At 33.2% G+C, this 20,438-nt stretch overlaps 4 protein-coding genes and 2 long non-coding RNA genes across 9 annotated transcripts in view; 1 reads left to right on the forward strand and 5 right to left on the reverse strand.

The window, feature by feature from the left end:
• LOC105196194 (cullin-associated NEDD8-dissociated protein 1) overlaps positions 1–6,033 on the reverse strand; it is a 63,245-nt gene extending 57,212 nt beyond the window's left edge. The window contains exons 1-2 of the mRNA XM_039448254.1: positions 5,898–6,033; positions 5,644–5,792 (exon numbers count right to left, since the gene is read on the reverse strand). Coding sequence (XP_039304188.1) covers positions 5,644–5,688 — 45 coding nt within the window. The 5' untranslated portion in view covers positions 5,689–5,792; positions 5,898–6,033. The remainder of the gene's footprint in view (positions 1–5,643; positions 5,793–5,897) is intronic.
• Positions 6,034–7,663: 1,630 nt separating this feature from the next.
• Positions 7,664–10,905, forward strand: LOC105196190 (tRNA-dihydrouridine(20a/20b) synthase [NAD(P)+]-like). Of its 2 annotated transcripts, XM_011161983.3 has the most exons (3): positions 7,679–8,219; positions 8,291–8,488; positions 10,081–10,905. In XM_011161983.3, the coding sequence occupies exons 1-3, from the start codon at positions 8,143–8,145 to the stop codon at positions 10,856–10,858; spliced, it is 1,053 nt and encodes a 350-aa protein (XP_011160285.1). In that variant the 5' UTR covers positions 7,679–8,142; the 3' UTR covers positions 10,859–10,905. The 2 variants fall into 2 exon arrangements, with proteins under 2 accessions (XP_039304195.1, XP_011160285.1); XM_039448261.1 differs by lacking the exon at positions 8,291–8,488 and having other exon boundaries at positions 7,664–8,219; positions 10,081–10,901.
• Positions 10,295–15,027, reverse strand: LOC120357555. 2 transcript variants are annotated; one of them, XR_005574557.1, is made up of 3 exons: positions 14,513–15,027; positions 10,540–10,663; positions 10,295–10,433 (listed from the first exon to the last, which is right to left on the reverse strand). It is a non-coding gene; the product is annotated as an uncharacterized LOC120357555 (long non-coding RNA). The 2 variants fall into 2 exon arrangements; XR_005574556.1 differs by lacking the exon at positions 14,513–15,027 and adding an exon at positions 10,765–11,063.
• LOC120357554 (nuclear pore glycoprotein p62-like) lies at positions 11,572–14,075 on the reverse strand. Its single transcript, XM_039448270.1, has 4 exons — positions 13,494–14,075; positions 13,213–13,374; positions 12,854–13,068; positions 11,572–12,698 (listed from the first exon to the last, which is right to left on the reverse strand). The coding sequence occupies exons 3-4, from the start codon at positions 12,938–12,940 to the stop codon at positions 12,498–12,500; spliced, it is 288 nt and encodes a 95-aa protein (XP_039304204.1). The 5' UTR covers positions 12,941–13,068; positions 13,213–13,374; positions 13,494–14,075; the 3' UTR covers positions 11,572–12,497.
• A 119-nt stretch (positions 15,028–15,146) lies between the features above and the next one.
• Positions 15,147–17,858, reverse strand: LOC105206616 (THAP domain-containing protein 1). Of its 2 annotated transcripts, none has more exons than XM_026129966.2 (3): positions 17,534–17,858; positions 16,855–17,352; positions 15,147–16,185 (listed from the first exon to the last, which is right to left on the reverse strand). In XM_026129966.2, exons 1-3 carry the CDS (start codon positions 17,596–17,598, stop codon positions 16,092–16,094), a joined length of 657 nt encoding a protein of 218 aa, XP_025985751.1. In that variant the 5' UTR covers positions 17,599–17,858; the 3' UTR covers positions 15,147–16,091. The 2 variants fall into 2 exon arrangements, with proteins under 2 accessions (XP_025985751.1, XP_025985740.1); XM_026129955.2 differs by having other exon boundaries at positions 15,150–16,185; positions 16,855–17,445; positions 17,534–17,846.
• Positions 17,859–18,550: 692 nt separating this feature from the next.
• On the reverse strand, positions 18,551–20,348 carry LOC120357559. The gene is made up of 2 exons (XR_005574561.1): positions 19,811–20,348; positions 18,551–19,730 (listed from the first exon to the last, which is right to left on the reverse strand). It is a non-coding gene; the product is annotated as an uncharacterized LOC120357559 (long non-coding RNA).
• Between the last annotated feature and the right edge of the window lie 90 nt (positions 20,349–20,438).

A 20,438-nucleotide genomic window follows, 5' to 3' on the forward strand; every position in this document is an offset into this window, starting at 1 on the left:
CAGCGCCTAACCTAAGTTGGGTAACCCTAACTTTTTGGCTGTGTTACGAACGTCTGCGCTACGCAGAGTTAAGCATTGAGGTAAAATTCTTCATTGATTTAGTTCAAACTTGATAATACTGTGTATTTTAGTACATAGAACATAAATATGAATATAAAATCGTCGCTCTTAAGCAGGTAAAAAATTATAAAACGTTAAAGATTGACACTTGTGAGGAAATCTGTCACACCGATGGCATAAAAAGACATGTGAACATGTATGTTTGCATTTGTTTATTGTATACCTATATCCTTTTTTAAATAAAAGAAAGTCTTAACAACAGCTTCTTACAGTCTTTTTTACAGTCTTTCAACTTGAAACACAAATTTCGAGATATTCCCGGACTAGTTACGAATTACCCCGGGCTTAAAGCTATTCGTAATTTTTGGCATTGGTCGACATTTTTATATGTACTTCAAAGCAAGTACACTTCCATGTTCTATCTACCGGCATTGTGAAGGGAAAGGTTCAACCTTTCAAACCGTTCTATATTTTTTTTTAATGAATATAAGACTCAGGAGACACAATAAAAAGTCTAACAAATAGCCGCGGTCTCCCCTAAATATAGATGTAAATAAAAGCGGCAAACATTACTAAAATTTTTCGTATTACCAAATTAACAACTGACAAGTATAAAATATTAAATTAAAGAAGGCAACAAATGTCTGCTTTACAACAAAATTCATTTTTACAAAGTTTCCATTTTCAGTATATTATAGACTCATGTGAAACAGAACAATTATAGACCTCATTTCGTCCCAAGTAGATTGGAACTCGCTTTATATAGAAAGTCGCAAACCCATATAGAACAGAACAATTGTAGACCTCGTTTCACCCCTAGACAGAAAAGGAGGTGGACCTCGTTTTATGTGGAAAGTCGCTAAATTTTATTCGTAAATATCTTTTTTAATAAAAAGTTTATACCTGAACTTTTTTTGTTAATAATTTTTTAATAAAAAGTAAGCATTACTTAAAATTTTTTGTAAGTCACTCAGAACTCTCTCCTTGATAACACATATCAAGGTCATCAAAGGCTGCTCCCCTCTTGTGCATATTAACTTTTTTTACTAAAAGTACTCACTTTTTATAAATTTTTGCAACAGAATTTAAAAAAAAAATTATAATTACTTCAAAATTAAAAATATTTTATTCGGGCCTTATTTATTATCTTTATCAGGCTCTGAGATATCAATTTCATATATTATGAGCTAAAAAATATGTTTTCTGTTCAAAGATATAGCGTGTCAAAGTTACAGAGTTCAACAAACCTATAGATGAGGCGTAAGGTAACCAAAAATATGTGTGAGAAACTAGGGTTAAAGTAACAGCGAGGAGAAATTCACAGCCGGCATTGGTGTACAAAATTTCGGCAGTGGAGTGCCGAAAAAAGTAAGCAGTGACCTATAATATTGACGGCATTGTCGTCAGTGCTTGGGGAGTGGTGAGCTCACTTCAGAGTCGGTTTTTCGATCATGGGGTTGAGCACAAAAATTTTTTCTTGCATATTCCGAAAGTACATAAATAAAAGAATATTTTAAGCCTATAATCAATTTCATAATTGCTTTCTTTCTGGTAGTTTACTCTTGTACCTGAACGGTGGGGTGCTCACTTCAGGGTCGGTTTTTCGATCACGTGGTTGAGCACAAAAATCTGGTCTTGCATATTTCGAAAGCACATAAATAGGAGAATATTTTAAGCCTATAATCAGTTTCAGAATTGCTTTCTTTCTGGTACTTTACTCTTGTACCGTTAATGTGTATTCGTACTTTCGGGACGATTTTCTGGTCGAAGAGATAGAGTACGAACATTTATTTATATATCGTTGGAAAGCACATAAAAAGCACTTAATTCTAGTGTATTTATTTTTTTATTTTATTAATTATTTATATGAGTTGGTGCTGGCTTAACGTTAAGCTGGCACCCCCACCTTCAATCTCATTTTCCTGCTAAACCGCTCGAGCACAAAAATTTCAAATAGGGTACATAATTAGCACATAAAAAGCACTTAATTTTGGCATAAGTGGCGTTTCGATTTTTTGTGATGGGGGTGCTAACTTAACAGACATTGTTATTTTTAGTATTCTATTGTTTGAAGTTAGGTATACCTATGCATAAGACATCACATAATAATGTGCAATTACAGTAAAATGTATAGAATTTTTAAAGAAGAATGTTTAAAATTTATTTTGATTACAAACAAATACAATATCAAGGTCATTATTTTGATTATTTTTATTATTATTTTTAGTGTTCCATTGTTTGCAGTTATATGCATAAGACAGCACATAATAATGTGCAATTACATTAAAATGTATAGATACAGTTCGTAAATAAAATTTTTGGAAGTTTTTTATATAATTGTGTAGAATACTTCGGGAAAGCTTTAGAATTCTTGTGCAGGCATTGGCGTATGATAATGGGCACGCGGTAGTGTTCATAATTGCATGGCATTGCCTTAATTTTAATATAGGATTGACGGCATTGTAGGCATTGACTAACAATAAACATTGTCGGCAGTGTACAAAAATGTCGGCAGTGTTTTACAGCAATGCCAAAAATCGGCATTGGTGTACAAAATTTTGGGTTGTGAATTCCCCCTCGAGTAACAGTGTAAACATGTTAACATACAATGCTGAAGGACAAGTTTGAAACATCCATGAGAATATTTTATTCTCAAATTGTTAGTTTTATGATTTAAGAATCAATTATGTTTATATTATTATATTTAATTTATATCATGGCCATTATTATATCATGATCATTATTAACCTTTTCTATAGTAAATTATAATTACATATATTGAGCTGTAATTATTTGTTTATATATTTAATAAACAAAACTCTATGAGAATAATAATTAAAACCAATAAATTGCCTGTTTAAGCAAATGCTGTTGCTTTTGTGTGAATTATTGAAGGTATGTTACATTACTACATACATATAAATTGAATATGCATACGTTTTAACAATAAATCCGATCCTTCTCACTACATTTTGGTAAAGATCTTTATATTCTCCAATCATAAATTAATTTCTCGTTAACTAATACGAAAATGGCAAAACGGTACAGAAACTTTTCTGTTCAGTCTACTCTACAAGCGTTATGTCAATAATTATAAGACATCCTTTATATATTTAACTTAAGGTAAATTGGGGGACAATGCCACACTTAAGTCTTTTTTCTGAAATAATTTTATTATGTTATATTGTAGAATTAAGCATTAAAAAATTAATATAATATTCTAGAAACCTTTATTTATTCATACAAATAAAATACTCAAAGTTTCAATATATATTCCAAATTTTTGAAGAAAAAATTAGTTAAGTTCTGCAGAACTGATATCTTTTGCAACATACATGGATAAGACAAGATACCAGTTATAAAGGAAGATGCTATAAGCATTTAAATGATATAATGTAATAATAAAAACTTGTTTTGCTTATCTACAGTAGACAATCAAATTTAAGTTGTAACATAGACATGAGTGATAAAATCAAGTGAACATGGAAACACAGCTAACTTAACAGTTAAGATGTATAGCATACCTTCATGTATAATGCTTTTGTAATTGACTATATGCCCATTTTAAGAATAAATTTTTATTATAATTGTTAATAACTTTTGAATAATAACTGAAGACAGTCCATAGAAGCAAAATGTCTATAGTATTAATTTTATTAAATAATAAAACTATACATTACTATACAAACTATACAAACTAGTGTTGACTCTATATTGGCATGACTTTTTACATTTGATAAGATAGAAATAGCAATTTGGGAAGTAATTTCTTATTAAATTATTCATACTTTTTAATTTTAAACAGTATTTTACAAATTAAAAATAATTAAAATTGTATACCTAACATTTTAATTCATAAAATTATTTTAATAAAGAATATCAATTTCAAAAAATTATGTGTTGTATAAGAGAGAGTAGGGTAAGTCGAACCTATTTGCAGTTTTTGCTCTCTATAAGGCGCAAATAAAATTTGATTGTAAAACTGAAGGTGTTGTTAAAAAGATAATTTAATTTCCTTCATTTTTGCTTCAGACTATTTTGACATATTTCTGAGCAGTGTTGAACTATAATGAAAAATGTAAAAATGCTTTTTTCAGTCTAATTTCAAACTATTGGTTCCAAATCAAACCACCCCTTGGTTCAAATTGAACACTTCTAAGTTACCAACTGTTAGATAGAATTTTAAAAAATTTTAATAAAATGAGTAAAAATAAGCAATTTAAGTCAAAAATAAAAAAATAATAATTAAAAAGAAAAAATTAGTGAGTTTATATAGACGTTTCCTGGTCATATTATAATATTGTATAATTAGAGTTGAAATCTATAAAATTCAATTATTTCAAGTCTGATAACTCATAATATTTTACTAATTTAACATTTCTAAGACCAGATTTGGTCAGCCATCAGTGTTATTATCAGGTTGTAATTCCAATGTAAAAGTCCAATTCAGACACAAGTCCTTTCAAACTATGGAACAAATTTTATAATGAACTGCAAAAATAATCACAAAACGCTTGATATTTTTGAATTCTACACTCTTTACTTATCTTAAATCAATTACCTTTCAAAATTTCAACACCTTTAAAACAATGGTTTACAAGAATTTTCTTTTTTTTTTATTTTTGCACAATAGCTGAAAATACATATTCACATCTATACTTTGAATGTTGTGATAGCGAAATGAATGTTAAGATGTCAAACTGTTGTCACATATTTGATATCTTATAAGAATTTTACATTATAAATGGTACGCAAATCTGCTTAATCATATTCATTTAAATTAAAAGTCCTACTTGAAACATGGTTTGATTTAGCCCACACTCCCTTGTATCTTATCTCCAAATATTAAAAAAATATTACTACAGCTTATACACATGATTTCATAAAATAAAATCTGTATCAACTACGTAACTGTCATGAAACATGTGTCAAAACTGTGCAACAGTTTTAAAGGCCTTTAAAGTATACATTGAATCATAAAGCTTATAGCTATCAAGTTATAAAATATTATAAATATTAATATTTATAAAATATTATAAATATCTTCCATAGCTTATCTCTTTGTATTATTATTATGGCGATCCTTATCAGTATTGAAATTCTTCTTCACTTCCCAACAGTCTAGCGCACATTTATGCACATTCAGAACAACTAATCTCTGACTTATAAACGAACTATAATCAAAGTGGCTTCTTCCTTCAACTGACATCTTACGCTGACTTACCTTACAGCCCGTATTCAGAACGCGCTTATAAATATTAGCGCTTTTTTTTGTTATTTTATCCTTATTTTACATGTAATGAATAATAAAAATAGACTGGCAAAAAACATGTTAATATCTCTATAAACGCGGTTCTAAAAACAAGTCTATATGTTTAATATATAATCGAATGCAAAATATGACGCTGATCTCGAAACGTTACACTGCATACCTCGCGACTGTAAAGGTTAACGGCCAGCCATTCTTCATCTAAGGGTCCAGAATGGGTTGCGAGGTTATGTCGCAAAAAAAAAGGTACTACGGAAGATCTCGCTCGAAGAGATAAAATTTCTCCGATACTATAAATTGTATCAATTTATTACCTTTTCCAGCAGATTCGCTATTTGATAGGAGACACTAGCGGACATGATTGCGGAGTCCCTTCACAGCCGGTTCGAGGATGACGACAACCAGTGTGTACGCGTGAGGTGACTCCAGAGGGGAGGGTACCCGCCAAGCGGCAACGCGTGTCCTGCAACGCAACGAAAAAAAGAAAGGAAAAAACAAACCGGAGTACTCGGTAAGAGACAGACACAGGAATACACGGACGTCGAACCCGCGTAAATATCGCACGAACCGATGTGTAACAGTGCTTCTGTTTTCTTTTTTTTTCCCCTCTCCCTCTCGTCCTTTCTCTTTCTACCGTGATTCCGCTATCGGTAACACATCTCAACGAAATGTGGGTGCATTCGTTTATGCAGTGGTTAGCGTAGCCACTATTCTTCGATGGTTTTTGGAACGTAGACTTGCTTATCGAGCGGCAAACGTAATTGGTTGATCCATAGGTAAAGAGCCTCGCACATGAAATGCATAACATCGGCCATATTCTTGAAATATAACGTATACGAAAATACTAGGGAATTCTATAATATATGTAACGTATACTATAGTATTTTCGTATATTTTCGTATATGTTATTTTTCAAGAATACGGCCCCATAACATAAGCACACATAAGACCGATGGGCCAATGAGCATCCAGCATAAAGTCGCCATATTGATTTACATAACATTTTCATTGGTCCGTTGGTCTTATGTTGTGCTTATGTTATGTTATGCATTTTATGTGCGAGGCTCTTAATAAGATTTCTACAATAAGCTATAAAGGGCCTTGCACATGAAATGAATAACATAACATAAGCACAACGTAAAACCGATAGACCAATAAGCATCTAGCATAAAGTAGCTATATTGATTTACATAAGATTCCCATTGGTCCAGAAGTCTTACGGTTGGTTTATGCAGGCTGTAACCGTTAATTATGCCGGAATCTATAAGAAATTGATATCATAACCGATTATTCTTCTATAGGTCGATTATGATTGGTCAATTTTTTACAGATTCCGGCATAAGTTAGCAGTTACCGGCCTGCATAAACCAATCTTTAAGGACCTCGCACATGAAATGCATAACATAACATAAGCACAGCATAAAACCGATGGACCAATGAGCATCCAGCATAAAGTCGCCATATTGATTTACATAACATTCTCATTGGTCCAGAGATCTTATGCTATGTTAATGCTCTGTTATGCATTTCATGTGTGAGGCCCTTTATGCTACGCTTATGCCACAGTATAAGAAAGAACAGTAGGTCGACTCGATGTTGGCACCTTTGATATAGGCTTGTTTTCTATTCCTGCACTAGACTGCACTGGAACGTTCCTTCTTGCTTTCGCTAACTTTGAAACATCTATCTATTTCATTTTAAGGGTACACTCCCATTGAACTATACTCTAAAGGGCCTCGCACATGAAATGCATAACAGAGCATAAGCGTAACATAAGGCCTCTGGACCAATGGGAATCTTATGTAAATCAATATGGCGACTTTATGTTGGATGCTCATTGGTGCAACGGTCTTATGTTGTACTTATGTTATGTTATGTATTTCATGTGCGAGGCTCTTAACTGGAATGGGCACTGCCATATAACGTCCGTAAGCGGAAAACGTGATAGAAATAGCATGATGCGAGGGGCCACCTTTCTTTTTCTAAGCGTTCTCTGCGCATGCGTTAGCATTCACCTTACATTCCTACTCAAAAGTTAAATTTTTTTTTGTTTTCATGTTGATACAGCATGTAACGGAATTCGTGGAAACGAGGAAGAAATTAACTGTTACTTAAAAAGTTACTTAAATACTTCAAAAAAATATAATACAATTTTGCTTTTGTTTTATTTATGTATGTCATTCAAGTCGCTCGTTTATCTATTCTCATGTGCCGGTACTGCAAAACTTTCTAACGTGACTATACTGACAAAGAGAGGTGGCCCTTTGAAATGGCTCTCTCTCATCACGTTTTCTGGCGGCTAGTGCCCATTCCAGTTAGAGTATAGTTCAATGCGTTTTCCGCTTACGGATGTTATAAGGCAGTGCCCATTCCAGTTAGAGTATAGTTTAATGGGTTTAACTTAACCTGAGTCGGGTTAATGACGCCATATGCTGGAATCGTCCAATCAAAACTTAACCGCCATATTGCTGGTTGTGCGATTCGGTCATGTGCGAAGGACAACTTTCGCCGTGCTTTATGACGGAGTCGACCTACTGTTCTTTCTTATACTGTGGTCTATCTTTGTTTGGCATACTGGTCGTATCACTCCCACCCAACCAATATCCAAAGAGTGGGTACCATTAAATAAGAAGAATCCTATCTTTGTATTTCTTGCTATTATCCAAATATCAACAAGTTGTAAATGTATAACAACCATAAACTAAATTTTTGTCATTTTTTAAAATAAAAATTGATCTATCATTCTTATTTTTAATTGCGTAAATTAAGCACCTGTTATTTTTTATATCTAAACGGTTGTCGAAAATAATACCATGACTACTGATATAGTGGCAGTGTTAAAAGAACCAAGAATGATAAAAATATGTGCCCCAATGGTCAGATATAGCAAGTGAGTATAAAACAATATTCTTCGAACGTTACATGTATATAAATATGCTGATTGTGTATGTTTTTTGTCAGGCTACAATTCAGAACACTTGTGAGACAGTATGGATGTGATATATGTTTTACACCCATGATCTTGGCAGACTCATTTGTGCAATCATCAAAAGCTAGGGACAATGAATTTACTACACACAAAAACGATCAACCACTGATCGTTCAATTTGCAGCTAATACTGTAAATGATTTTGTCGATGCTTCAGTGATGGTTGCACCGTAAGTTCATTATGTTAATTTGTATGTACCTGCAGTTTTGAAAGCTTCTTCTTTTTTTTTTAATATACATTAATGTTTTTAGCTTAGAGAAATTCTTAGAAATTTGGGAAAAAATAAGTTTCCAATTTTTTCCTTGCTATATTTTTTAAGATTCTTTTCTTCTAAAATGATGTTACTTTATTGTTATCTATATCAATGGTTTTAAAAATTTCATAGCTCTAGTAATTCAATAAAGTCTGCTGTCATTACCATAGTCATATTTTATATTTTTTGGAAAAAAATTGAAAAAATCCAAGTTTTTTTCTCAATTTTATTTTTCCTGAAGATCAAGAATCATAGAAACAAGGATATTCTTATTTTGAGAACATTTATTTTTATAATGTTAAATGTTGAGAAATTATATGGTATTAAATAGACATAACTTGCATACATGAAGAAATTTTGTATATTTTTATCAAGAAAAATTATATCATTTTATAACAATTTTCACAAGTTGAAAGAAAGAAATTTTTTAAAAATTACAATATCTTCAAATCAGAAATTAGATTTTTTAATACTATTATTATCAAAACAATCATATTTTGCTGACATTTGAAATTATCAAATTTTTAAAGAAAATTATATATGGGCAAGTTTTTTTATTGTTTCAAATTTATATTTATGTTTATATAAAGAATCATAATTGTTAAATAGAATATACAGAATTAATTTGATACTTTAATTTGATATTAATTTATTTTATATAAGGTTTGTTCTTTTTAGCTGCACTAGTTCAGCACTAGTTCAACACAGTTCATGCATTGCACTGAATCAATTTCGCGAGTGTGACAGTACAGAGAGGGATAAAAAGAACGCAACAGTGCAGTAAAATGGATGTTGTGAGAGATCTGAAATTATTTGATTATAATATAATTAAAATATTAATATTATTATTAATATTATTATTATTAGATTATAATGTATTTTATAACATTATTAGTTTGTTATATATAAACATGTAATATATATTAATTTCAAATATTTCTTTAAATATCTTAATTATATGTATTTTTATAAATACTCATATACTTTTAATAATAATTTCTTAAAAGTAAATAACTTCTTGCAAGATTTCAAAATTTCTTAAGTTTTTTGTTGATGGTCTCTGCACTGCACTGTTGTACTTGCTCATGGCCTAGTGCCGTCAGTACATTGAACTGTTACACTGGGTATCGCTGCACTGCAAAAAAGAACAGTGACGTTTGACGTAATTTTATTCGTTAAAAAGAACGCTTTAAGGTCGCGACACAGGCTTTTGCATAACTGCATAACCATATGTATAAGGAAGTTGATTGGTCCGTTAGCACATGCATAAGGAAATCAATTTCTTTATCCATACGGTTATGCAGCTATGCAAAAACCTGTGCCGTGGCCTTTAGTGTACTCTTGCACTAGTGCAAAAGGTTCAGCTAAAAAGAACAAGCCTGTAGTTCTCATTATGTGTAGTCACTTTTTTCATATTTTTTAAAAAAAAGAAAATGTTTTTTCCTCTACTTTATTGTTCTGGAAAAATAAGAATATTATGTATATCATGTATTTCTTCAAATTGCCAGATATTGCAACGGTGTAGACCTAAATTGCGGTTGTCCTCAACGTTGGGCCATGCAAGAAGGATACGGGGCTGATTTATTAAAAAAACCAGAACTAGTCAAGGATTTAGTGTATCAAGTTAGAAATCGTATTCCAAGGCCATTTACTGTATCCGCGAAGATACGTTTGTTGAAAGATATACGTCAGACAATATTGCTGTGTCAGACTTTAGAGAAGGCTGGCGCTTCGTTTCTAACAGTTCACGCGAGAACCCCGAAAATGCGCAACGAACCAATCGATTTGGATAGCCTCAAGTTTCTTAGAGATCACGTTCAGCTGCCTCTCGTGGCGAACGGCGACGCGAAAAGCCTGGAAACTGCGAAATCCTTATTTAAAGAATCTAGATGCGAGGGAGTGATGTCCGCCAGGGGTATTTTAACCAATCCAGCTTTATTCTCGGGATACTCTGTTACTCCACTCACCTGCATTCAAGATTGGTTGAACATCACATCAACCATACCGACTGAATTCCAATGTTTCCATCATCATTTAATATTTATGTTGGAAAAGATCTTGCCGAAGAAAGACCGAACGTTATTTAATAGCCTACAAAGTAAATCGTCTGTGTTGGAATTTTTAAAAGATTATTACGATGTAAGACCAAATACATCTAACTCGACAGAATTGACCAGGTGTAACTTTAGTACCTCGCACGTGCAATGTAAAGAAAAATATATTAATTGTTGGGAGGACGATTCAACTACCGATTTTCTAAGATGTATGTTTAATACAAATTTGTAAAAAGGAAGTTTGTTAATAAACTTTAAAAAAGCCCGCTGCAAAAGTCACTATCTTATTTAGTTTCTCAGATTTATGCAGATTGCGATAGAGTAGACGTCAAACTTCTGGGGGTCGATCATGAAACTTTTTCCCTAATGGCTCTGGCGTTTACAATTTTTTGAAAAGACGTACGCCTATTGGATAATCGCAAATCGCGCTGGTCTGCCAGAGCCATAAGACGGAAAGCACAGATATCTATACTAAACTAGGTCGCTAACTAGAGTCCTATATAAAGAGAGAAGCGACATTGATGTCCAAAGCTCTGATTGGTAATCTGATTAATACTTGATTGGCTAAGCGAGCAGCCGTATTGTGACCACAGCTGTTTGTAGAATGATACGAATGGTGTTTGATGACGTTAGAGCGGTCCCAAAATGGCGGTGGAGGACTCAATTGGATACTGAAGGTTGTGGTGAGGGTTCAATGTCGCTTTTCTCTTTAGTATTGTTCGTTTTGTCTGTCCTGGGTCTAGTTCAGAGCAGATCTGAATCAGGGCTTCCAATCTCCCGTGTATTTCGATGAAGCCAGCGTTAGTGGCGTCCTCGCTGGACCACCTCAAGTAAAATGGAACTACTTGCTACTAAGCAATATCTGTCGGTAATATTTAGGTATCTGTCGGTAATAGTTAATATTAATATAATAATTAGGGAAAAAAGAAAACATTACGAAGGAAATACTGGTAAAAATAAAATTGTCATATTTTATTTTGCATAAATGTAAAATACAACATGTGTTATGTATATTTACTTAATCATACATTATAGATTAAACATATCGAAATATAAACAAAGCAATAAATTCAATTAACAATGAAATAAATTAACAATAAATCAATAAACAATACGCAATAAATCAATTTACAATACAACTTGAACAAGAATTCTAATCGCAGCTAAATCTTTGTGCTTGTGGTTTTATTTATGTGATTTTATACACTTTCCTGAAATTCAATAAACTGTTCGCCGAATTGTTTTTTAGTCATAATAGAGCCTTACATTGAACCCTGGCTGAGGTGATATTTTGTACAATAAATTCTTTGCAGTTTTTTCAGGGAGGGGGGGTTAATATTAATTTCAATTTTAATAATACGTGATATTACTCAATCTTGTTCAATGTAGGGCTGTGTTATGACTGAAAAAACAATTCGGCGCACAGTTTATTGAATTTGAGGAAAGTATAAAATCACACAAATAATACAAGCACGAAGATCTAGCTGCGACTAGAATTCTGGTTCAAGTTGTATTGTAAATTGATTTATTGCGTATTGCTTATTGATTTATTGCTAATTTATTTCATTACTAATTGAATTTATTGCTTACGTAGAAAGTATTCTACTTTTACATATATGTAACATACATGATATGTCTGCTTATCGCAAACTAGGATAAATGGAAAAAATTATAAATTATGAAAATGGTGCTGTTTTTTAAAAAAAAAGGATTTTAACAAAATTGATTCTATTGTATGCGTAAGAAAAAAAGTAGTTAACTTATTAATATTGCAATAATCCTAGTTTATGCGATAAACACATATGTATTTTACATATATATGTGTGTGTGTGTGTGTGTGTGTGTGTGTGTGTGCGCGCGCCAGAACATCCTTAATGGCATACCCGGTTGCTCGGGATCAGGGCGTTGTATTCCCACGCTGAGATTATGAAGAAAATCATGTGAAGGATGGCACTAATTTTTGTGATGTTTTCTTCCAATGCTACTTTTTTCTTGATGCTATTGTTTCTTAATAATGCTAGCTCCTTTTCTAATGGTACTAAACATTCTTGCAACTCTTTCTGTTGTCCAACCTGTGAATGATACAATTATTTGAATTTAATGAAAGTTTAATAATTGATTTAGTAAATAATTAACATAATAAAATAAAAATTTAGTTATTAAAGTTATTTATGTTACTATTGTATAAACATGTTTACATAATTGGAAATGTACAAATATAACTTACAACATAATCCAATTGCTGCGACTCGATTTTCACTCTTTCAACTTCTTGATTCAGCATTACTATTTTGTCCCCATTTGTCCCAAGCATTAACTTGTGTCGCTTGATTCACAAGTACTTATTCTTGCTCTTTCAACTCCAAGGTCCATTTATTAATACATTCTTCGAGTTGACAGAAATTAATAGCCCCTGATAGAATACCGCTCATGGAATTAACGCTGCAATAAAAGATGTTTGTAGTTGGCTAAAATTGAACTGCAAGGTAATCAAATGTCTTATTGGTAATGAGCAAAAATTGATCTTTCAAACATAAACTTTGTTTTTTTTTTTTTTTACGAAGGTAGAGGAAAATCTTCACAAACCTCCTTTTACGACCAGTGACAACCAGTCAGACCAGAAGCGGAGAGGCGGTCCATCGTGGACTGACGTACCGGTGCTATCCTTCTCCGATCGGCTATTCTAACTCATGACGAGGAGCTTTGTAGCCCGAAGAACATCCAGAGACGCAACAATTTCTCATATTTCTAAATAGTCAAATAACAAGTTCTCATATTTATAAATAGTTGTTATTAAACTCAATTGTTATTGGTTTGGTTTTTTTTTCTTTTACGTTATTTTAGGTTATATAATAAAATTCACTTACCTTATCAATAGGTTGTACGGGTAGGCCTCTGAACTACTTCTTTCTCTTCTTTCCGGACAAAATCTGAACACTGTTGAACACTGCTGAACACTGCTGAACACTGCTGAATACTTTTGAAATATATTGAAATATAAATCCGCGCACGTTCTGCGTTGCACATGGTTGCACATGTAACGAAAACAAAGCATGAACCAGTATGTACCATGCGAGATTTATCAACCATTTTACCGACAGATATTGCTTAATAGTTTCATTTGGCCTAGGGTGGTCCAGCGAGGACGCCACAAACGCTGTCTACAAAATTTACATAAGAGATTATAGGCCCTGGAGCAGATCTGAATAGACCTGGGTATGTTGGGTTAAGATAGAAGAATTCCGGAAATGGATCGTAGAACAGGAAGTGGATTACTGATATTGCTCTGAACGACTCTGAAGTGAACTCGGGTCTACTCGGACGGCTGTAAAAAGAACACGATAGCGTAACCTAATCTGACTGAATATAATTTCCGTGAAAATTTTTTTCAGAATTTTTTATATAGTTTTTCAGAATATTTGTATAATTGTATAACTTTTTCAAACTTTTTATACAAATTAGAATACTTTTTAGAAATACTAGAAAGTTTATCTTTTCTCTGAATTTTTCATATATACTAATTATAAAATATCCTAAAATTTTTCTAAAGATTTTTTGTTTTATAATTTTTGATGAAATGTTATAAAGTCTCAGAGTTAAAAGTATTTTTTTTAAATTATAGGATTACTAATTAATGATTTAATGATTTAATTTTTAACTTTAACTAATTATTTTTAAATTTATTATACAAATTATAATTTTGTAATTTAATATAAAAGTTTTTTACAATTAATTTTTAATTTAACTCAAGTTAATTTACTCTTAACGTAACTTTTAACTAGTTAGTTTTTTGTTTATATAACTTTTAACGCTAACTAAATTAATTTTATATGCATATAAACCATTAACTTTAATTTAATGTAGTTTAAAAAATGTATTAACTTACCCAACCCTCCACTTTTCACACGCTTTATTTACGTTCTGATGCCCCAATTTACATTCCCGCTTGCTTTAAGCTATCATTTTCGCCACGGCAATAAACGTTTATATATTTCAAAACACGCGGTTGTTTATTGTATAACCTGAATGGAACCGACTTGAACTGTCGTTTTGCGGTGGAGCATTACAGGGAAACTCTGAGTGGACTTGAATGGTTCTCAACAGCTCTAACGGCAGGTAATAAAACAGAACCAAGTTTTCACCCCAATTGCCCTCTATATTACTTCCGTCTAAAAGAACACTATCAAGTCGCTGGGTTCGTTCAGAGCGACTCCGAGCAGCTCCCGAGAGACAAAACGAACAATACTTTTATATAAGACTCTATCGCTAACCTGTGGTATTAGCATATGACAGAATTGAGGCAGGAAGGATATCCGGTTTCAGCCATGTTACCTACAACAAAATGGCCGCTCCAATGCCGCTCTTGCTTGGCATTATGGCACGATATCGAAAAAACACTCGATAATCACAATTAATATGCTCAACGGTAAAGTGTATAAAATACACTTAGAAAGTATAAAATAAGAAAACATTAATTTTAATTAGGGACGCATAAAATAGTAATAAAACAAATCCATTTATAGTAAAACAATAAATTTTATTGTAAGAATTATAGCAAAATGTTAATAATACAATCTACGTATTATTAAAAAGAATCAATTTGGATAATTTTTGGCGTTTGCTTATAGGATTTACAACGTCTTTATTTAATGTTTTGGAATGTGAATGCATTCAAATAGTCAAATATGTTTTGCATACAATTTTTATTAATTGTAAGCGATAAGGTATATCTGTACCTATTTCCAACTCTTCGTAACATTTATCATTATTACGAAATACATTCGCGTTTAATACGAATCTGCGTGTCACTCGGTAAATAATTTGAGAGTATGCATTTTTATTTGGTAGATTATTTGTACCTTTTGCTACGGACTGCAGAAACTCAATTTCGGTGGCACAAATAATTTTTTGCACATGATTCGATGCATAAACTAAACCCCCCTTATTTTTAACTTCAATTAATATTGTATATGATGCAAAGTTTTCTTGCCTATCATCAGTTTTTCTAATAAGATTGGCAATGCAGCCTTTGCAGGTTAATTTAAGAAGAATTTTTTTAACTACAAAACCTGCTACATAATATAAAATATTATCTTTTAGGTAATTATATTGTCACCCACATTGATAATATTGTATAATTCTTCGTTTTCAACGTCAGAAAAAAAATTGTCATTGTTAATATCAGAATTTACACCATGAATGTCAATCATGCCAATTTTTAACGTTTGTTTTCTTCGTCCATGTTAATTTAAATCTTATATCTGTATGTTCTAGGTTAAAACCGACACAATTTGCTTTTTCTGTCGCTGAAATCGAATTTTTCACAAGTATACTTTTCATGGCAGCTTTAAATTGTAATACATTTGGATTGTTATTCCAACTGTGTTGTCGACGTACTTGTGCAAAAAATAATTCTAAGTAGTCCTGGCTGAACCTGTACGTCATTAAGTATTTAAAAGAATCTTCTAGTAATATAATTTTAGCAATTTGAAATATCGACCTTTCCGGCTTTGTTTTGCATTCTTCCATTTGTTCTGGAATAATTCGCCAAGGCTTCCACTAAAAGTATTAGAAATAACTTGACTTGGATCATTTTCAAGTAGATTCTTTGCTCTGTTAATATAACTGATATTTCTATATAACTGATATTTTGACAATTTATATAACTATTACAATTTATATACAATTCTTTTTCCGACAATTTATGTATAGTTCTTTTTCCGTTCACAAATATCTACCGATTTTATATACTTTCATACTATTTTCTTGCGACTACAGAATATTTTTTCGTTAGGGTATACATATATTTGAGTATGTCAACTTTATGTTTACAAAGCTGTACCCAGCGTCATTGATTCTGTCCCTCGAAAAATTTTCCAAATTGAGAAGTCTCCACTTTCTACATACTCACACTTTATGATTAATGTAACGACTAGAGCTTATTGGTCGTTACATTAATTATAAGCTGTTTGTAGAAAGATAACGACTTCTTAGTTTGGAAAATTTTCCGAGGGACAGAATCAATGACGCTGAGTGCTCAAATACATATATTGTATCAGACACAGTGGGTGCTTTCCAGCTACGACACAAGTCGACACTGTGTAACACAGTGTCCATTAGTGTGAGTGAGACAACTAAAATTTTCTCTTTTACACTAATGGACACTGTGTTACACAGTGTCGATTTGTATCGTAGCTAGCACTTAGTATTTATACTTTGTCATTGTACCGTAATGTTTTTAATAGACTCTCCAATGAACGGATCTTTTCATCTCTTCGTGATACCTTCTGCATCAATGTCTTAATTGTTCTTTGCATTCGTTGTTTTCTTGGAGACATTTTCTGCATCTTTAAATAATAAACTGAAGGATCCATTATTTTCCGTTTCTTTACCGTAGTTATTTTAATTGTATCATCAATTGAATTTGCACTGGTAGTTGCTTTTGGACTCTCAGACAATACAATTGGAGTATGTTTCAATGAAGAAGTACTTGAGCTCTCAGAATCAATATTAGGTGATAATTGATCGATATCTGGTTTCTTTAATATACTCCTCCAAGTTTTTGCAGGCGAACTTGCAGCGGGTGAATTCGTTACATAACCAGTTATATTAGGTATGAATGCAGGAGCAGAAACCTTAGAAAATATAGAAGGCACAGCAAGATTTTTCAAGCGTACACCACTTGTGTTTGGTCTATCCATGTAATCCTCAGCTTTAAAATGTGCACTGCAAATAAGGTGATTTTTAGTTGGTTGAAAACCTTCTCTTCCAATTGCATTAATCCACATTTGCAATATTTCAAGCCGATTTAAAGGAAATCTGAAATGTGTATACGTAATGCTTATTTGAAATATAATCTCAGAATATCATAAAACTCGTATGTTACAAACATATACATTCTACTTACCTGAATAAATGAAAACCATTTTTATTGCTATTTTTGCAACCCGTTATGCAACAATTGCTTGGCATTATGGCACGACATCAAAAAAACACTCGATAATCACAATTAATATGTTCAACGGTGCTCAGCGGTCAATCGGCTTAGTTGTCAAACCTGTCAAACACATACACACTAACCCAACCTACGCGCAGACGCAATTTTCTTGTTGGGTGAGATGGCCGAATCCGGATATCCTGCCGGACACAGCTATTCAACCGAAGGTAGCGATCTAGTTTAGTATAGATATCTGTGGTGAAAAGTGAAAAATTTCTCTATTAACTTCAATGGTAAAGATTTTCACTTTTCACGTTTCCGCCCTAGGGAAAAAGTTTCATAGGCTCAATGCACACAGGACGCGTCAACGCGTTACGCGTGGCGAATAGCCAATCATTCTTTTGCTTTCTTATTTCTTGTCATAAAAACGAAAAAATGATTGGCTATTCGCCACGCGTAACGCGTTGACGCGTCCTGTGTGCATTGAGCCTTAAATACGCATTTCTCGAAATTCCGCGAAATACGCTTCATGTGAAAAAAGGCTTTTAAAATTACGTAACGTATTTTAGAAGTTACTAGAATACGCAAATTACGCTACGCAAGTTACGCTTCATGTGACGGCACCCTGAAAGGGATAAAAAATTTTTGGTTTTCTTAAGTTTTTTTTTTGTTACTGTTTACTGTTGTTTTTACACTCCGAGCGTACGCTTGCGGGAGTGGCGATAAACGCGGTAAGGGGAAATAGAGGATGGACTTGGCTTCACATATGCGTAAACGTGCCGAATATTTCCGAGTCTAACCAAAGTTATCCTCTTAGAACATATAATACTGGAAAGAGCATAGTCTCTTGAAAGTGTCAAGGTCCGTGGATTGGCGTTGGAGGGGAAAAAAGGTCGTTGCATAGCCGCCATTTTCGAGACAGCGAGTCAGTGTTAGTGTATGTACGTAGATAGTAAGGTACTACAGCTATTAGTTGTGTGAGTGAGCGAGTGTGCAGTAAAAGTATGGCCGCCGCCATTTTCGTTCCACATCGTTGAAGTGGATGCAACGACCTTCCTTCCCCTCCAACGCCAATCCACGGACCTTGGAAAGTGTCGTCGAATAGATTGACAGAGATAGATAGATGATGGTACTAGTTTGTAATGCGCATGACCAGGGAAGCGCGGGCAAATAAATTATAGCACAAAACGGTATATGTATAAAGGTCAATAAAAAACTAATTTATAATAAAAAAAATATTGAAGTGACAAGTGACAAATTATAATTTATATTAACTAAATAAAAACGCATTCAAATGTGAATAATAATTTGTATGTTTATTTATTGGTTATCGAACAGTACAAGTTTCGTATATTTGTGCCTCATTTAGGCTGCGGTCCATTTAGTACTTCTGAACGCTTTGAATGCTACGCTCTAAACGCTACGCTATGATCGGTCCACTAGTGTTACCAATATTACAATCACTACACAAGTGGACCAGTTTGTAGCAGTTGTAGCACTTGAATCAACTAGTCGCGATTTATCCAAATTTAATAATGGAATCAGTTGCGATTTTAGTAAATGTTTATAATACATTCAACGATATAATATCTTATATATATGATGATGAGGAAGAAAAAATAGAATTTTGCTTAATGAGTTATGAATCGAAGAAAATGAAGAACGCCTAAAATTGAAGGTTATGTAGAACGTATTATCCCATCTCTCACTGTTATGGAATTCAAGAGTCATTTCAGGTAAAGTCATAATTTTAATTTATTTTTTCTCGCGTAGCAGAAACAAAGAGAGTTAATGATAATAATTCCTTTTTATTGTCAATTGATATATCATGTTTAAACACGTATGAACACAAATACGGCCCCAAACAAACTATTGATGAAGCCAACAACGGTTTGAGCGCAAATCGAAATGCGGCTCAAGTCGTAATTTCCCGCCAAATATTGAAACGCTCCAGCTAACCCATCTCCTGAGGTGAGGCAGTTAGAGCGAATCGAGAGCGAAAACGATGACGTATTGATGTCGTAATAAGAGCTATTGGGAGCGTTCCGAAGCGTCAAATGGACCAACCATATTAATGCTACAAATGCTCTGTAGCGTTTGAAGCGCTAAGTGGACCGCAGCCATAATTATCTTTTTCGCAAAGCTTATTCGTATGATGGATTCAAACCTTTAAATATTGTTTAATAATTAATCTAATCATTTCTGTTCTGTGATTAAAAATCAGATCTTGTAAATAATTAAACTTACATGTGATATGTAGACGCCTGATCTCGTTCCTTGCAAATGTAGCAATACATTATTGTCACAATTTCGTAGAATAGTGTTCAATTCTTCCAAAGGGGTTTTTTGATTACGCGTCCTGAACTCAATACAACTCAATACTTACAAAGCTCAATTGAAGGTTAGCTTACAGCGTTTTTCATTGGGAAAACTAGTGCGCACTGAGTGTGCACTCACCGCTGGGAATTGGACGTTTCGGTTCGCGCGATGACGGTGCCAACGGAAACGCTCAATTACCTGCAGCAAGTGCACATTCAGTGCGCACTAGTTTTCCCAATGAAAAACGCTATTAAATGCTTTGGATGGCAACCGTGCACGCATCTGTATGGAGCATGCGCATTACAAGTTAGGACCATCATCTCTCCATCTTTGTCAATCTACTCTCGGACAATCAAATGCACGGGGCTGATAGGGCTATGATCCTTCCAGTACTATATGTTCTAAGGTTATCCTCTATTTGTCCGGGAGGGTCCCAGATGCGCACGGACCCAATCGAACACCACCAATCACGTAATCTAATCTAACCCAACCAACGGAAATACTCTAGGCATCGGCCGCTATAATTGGTGGCGTCCAATTGGGTCTGTGCGCATCT

The sequence above is a fragment of the Solenopsis invicta genome, chromosome 4 (genome assembly GCF_016802725.1).
Source record: "Solenopsis invicta isolate M01_SB chromosome 4, UNIL_Sinv_3.0, whole genome shotgun sequence".
NCBI lineage: Eukaryota > Metazoa > Arthropoda > Insecta > Hymenoptera > Formicidae > Solenopsis > Solenopsis invicta.

Bases quoted from the DNA above. Each gene is read 5' to 3' on its own strand.
- LOC105196190 (XM_011161983.3), top strand. From the start codon at position 8,143: ATGACTACTGATATAGTGGCAGTGTTAAAAGAACCAAGAATGATAAAA. The intron at 8,220-8,290 runs GTGAGTATAAAA...GTTTTTTGTCAG, and splicing joins CCAATGGTCAGATATAGCAA to GCTACAATTCAGAACACTTG. The intron at 8,489-10,080 runs GTAAGTTCATTA...TCAAATTGCCAG, and splicing joins GCTTCAGTGATGGTTGCACC to ATATTGCAACGGTGTAGACC.
- LOC120357554 (XM_039448270.1), bottom strand. From the start codon at position 12,940: ATGCTTGGGACAAATGGGGACAAAATAGTAATGCTGAATCAAGAAGTT. The intron at 12,699-12,853 runs GTAAGTTATATT...TATCATTCACAG, and splicing joins CGCAGCAATTGGATTATGTT to GTTGGACAACAGAAAGAGTT.
- LOC105206616 (XM_026129955.2), bottom strand. From the start codon at position 17,598: ATGCCAAGCAATTGTTGCATAACGGGTTGCAAAAATAGCAATAAAAAT. The intron at 17,446-17,533 runs GTAAGTAGAATG...TACACATTTCAG, and splicing joins AATGGTTTTCATTTATTCAG to ATTTCCTTTAAATCGGCTTG. The intron at 16,186-16,854 runs GTACAATGACAA...TAATACTTTTAG, and splicing joins AGTCTATTAAAAACATTACG to TGGAAGCCTTGGCGAATTAT.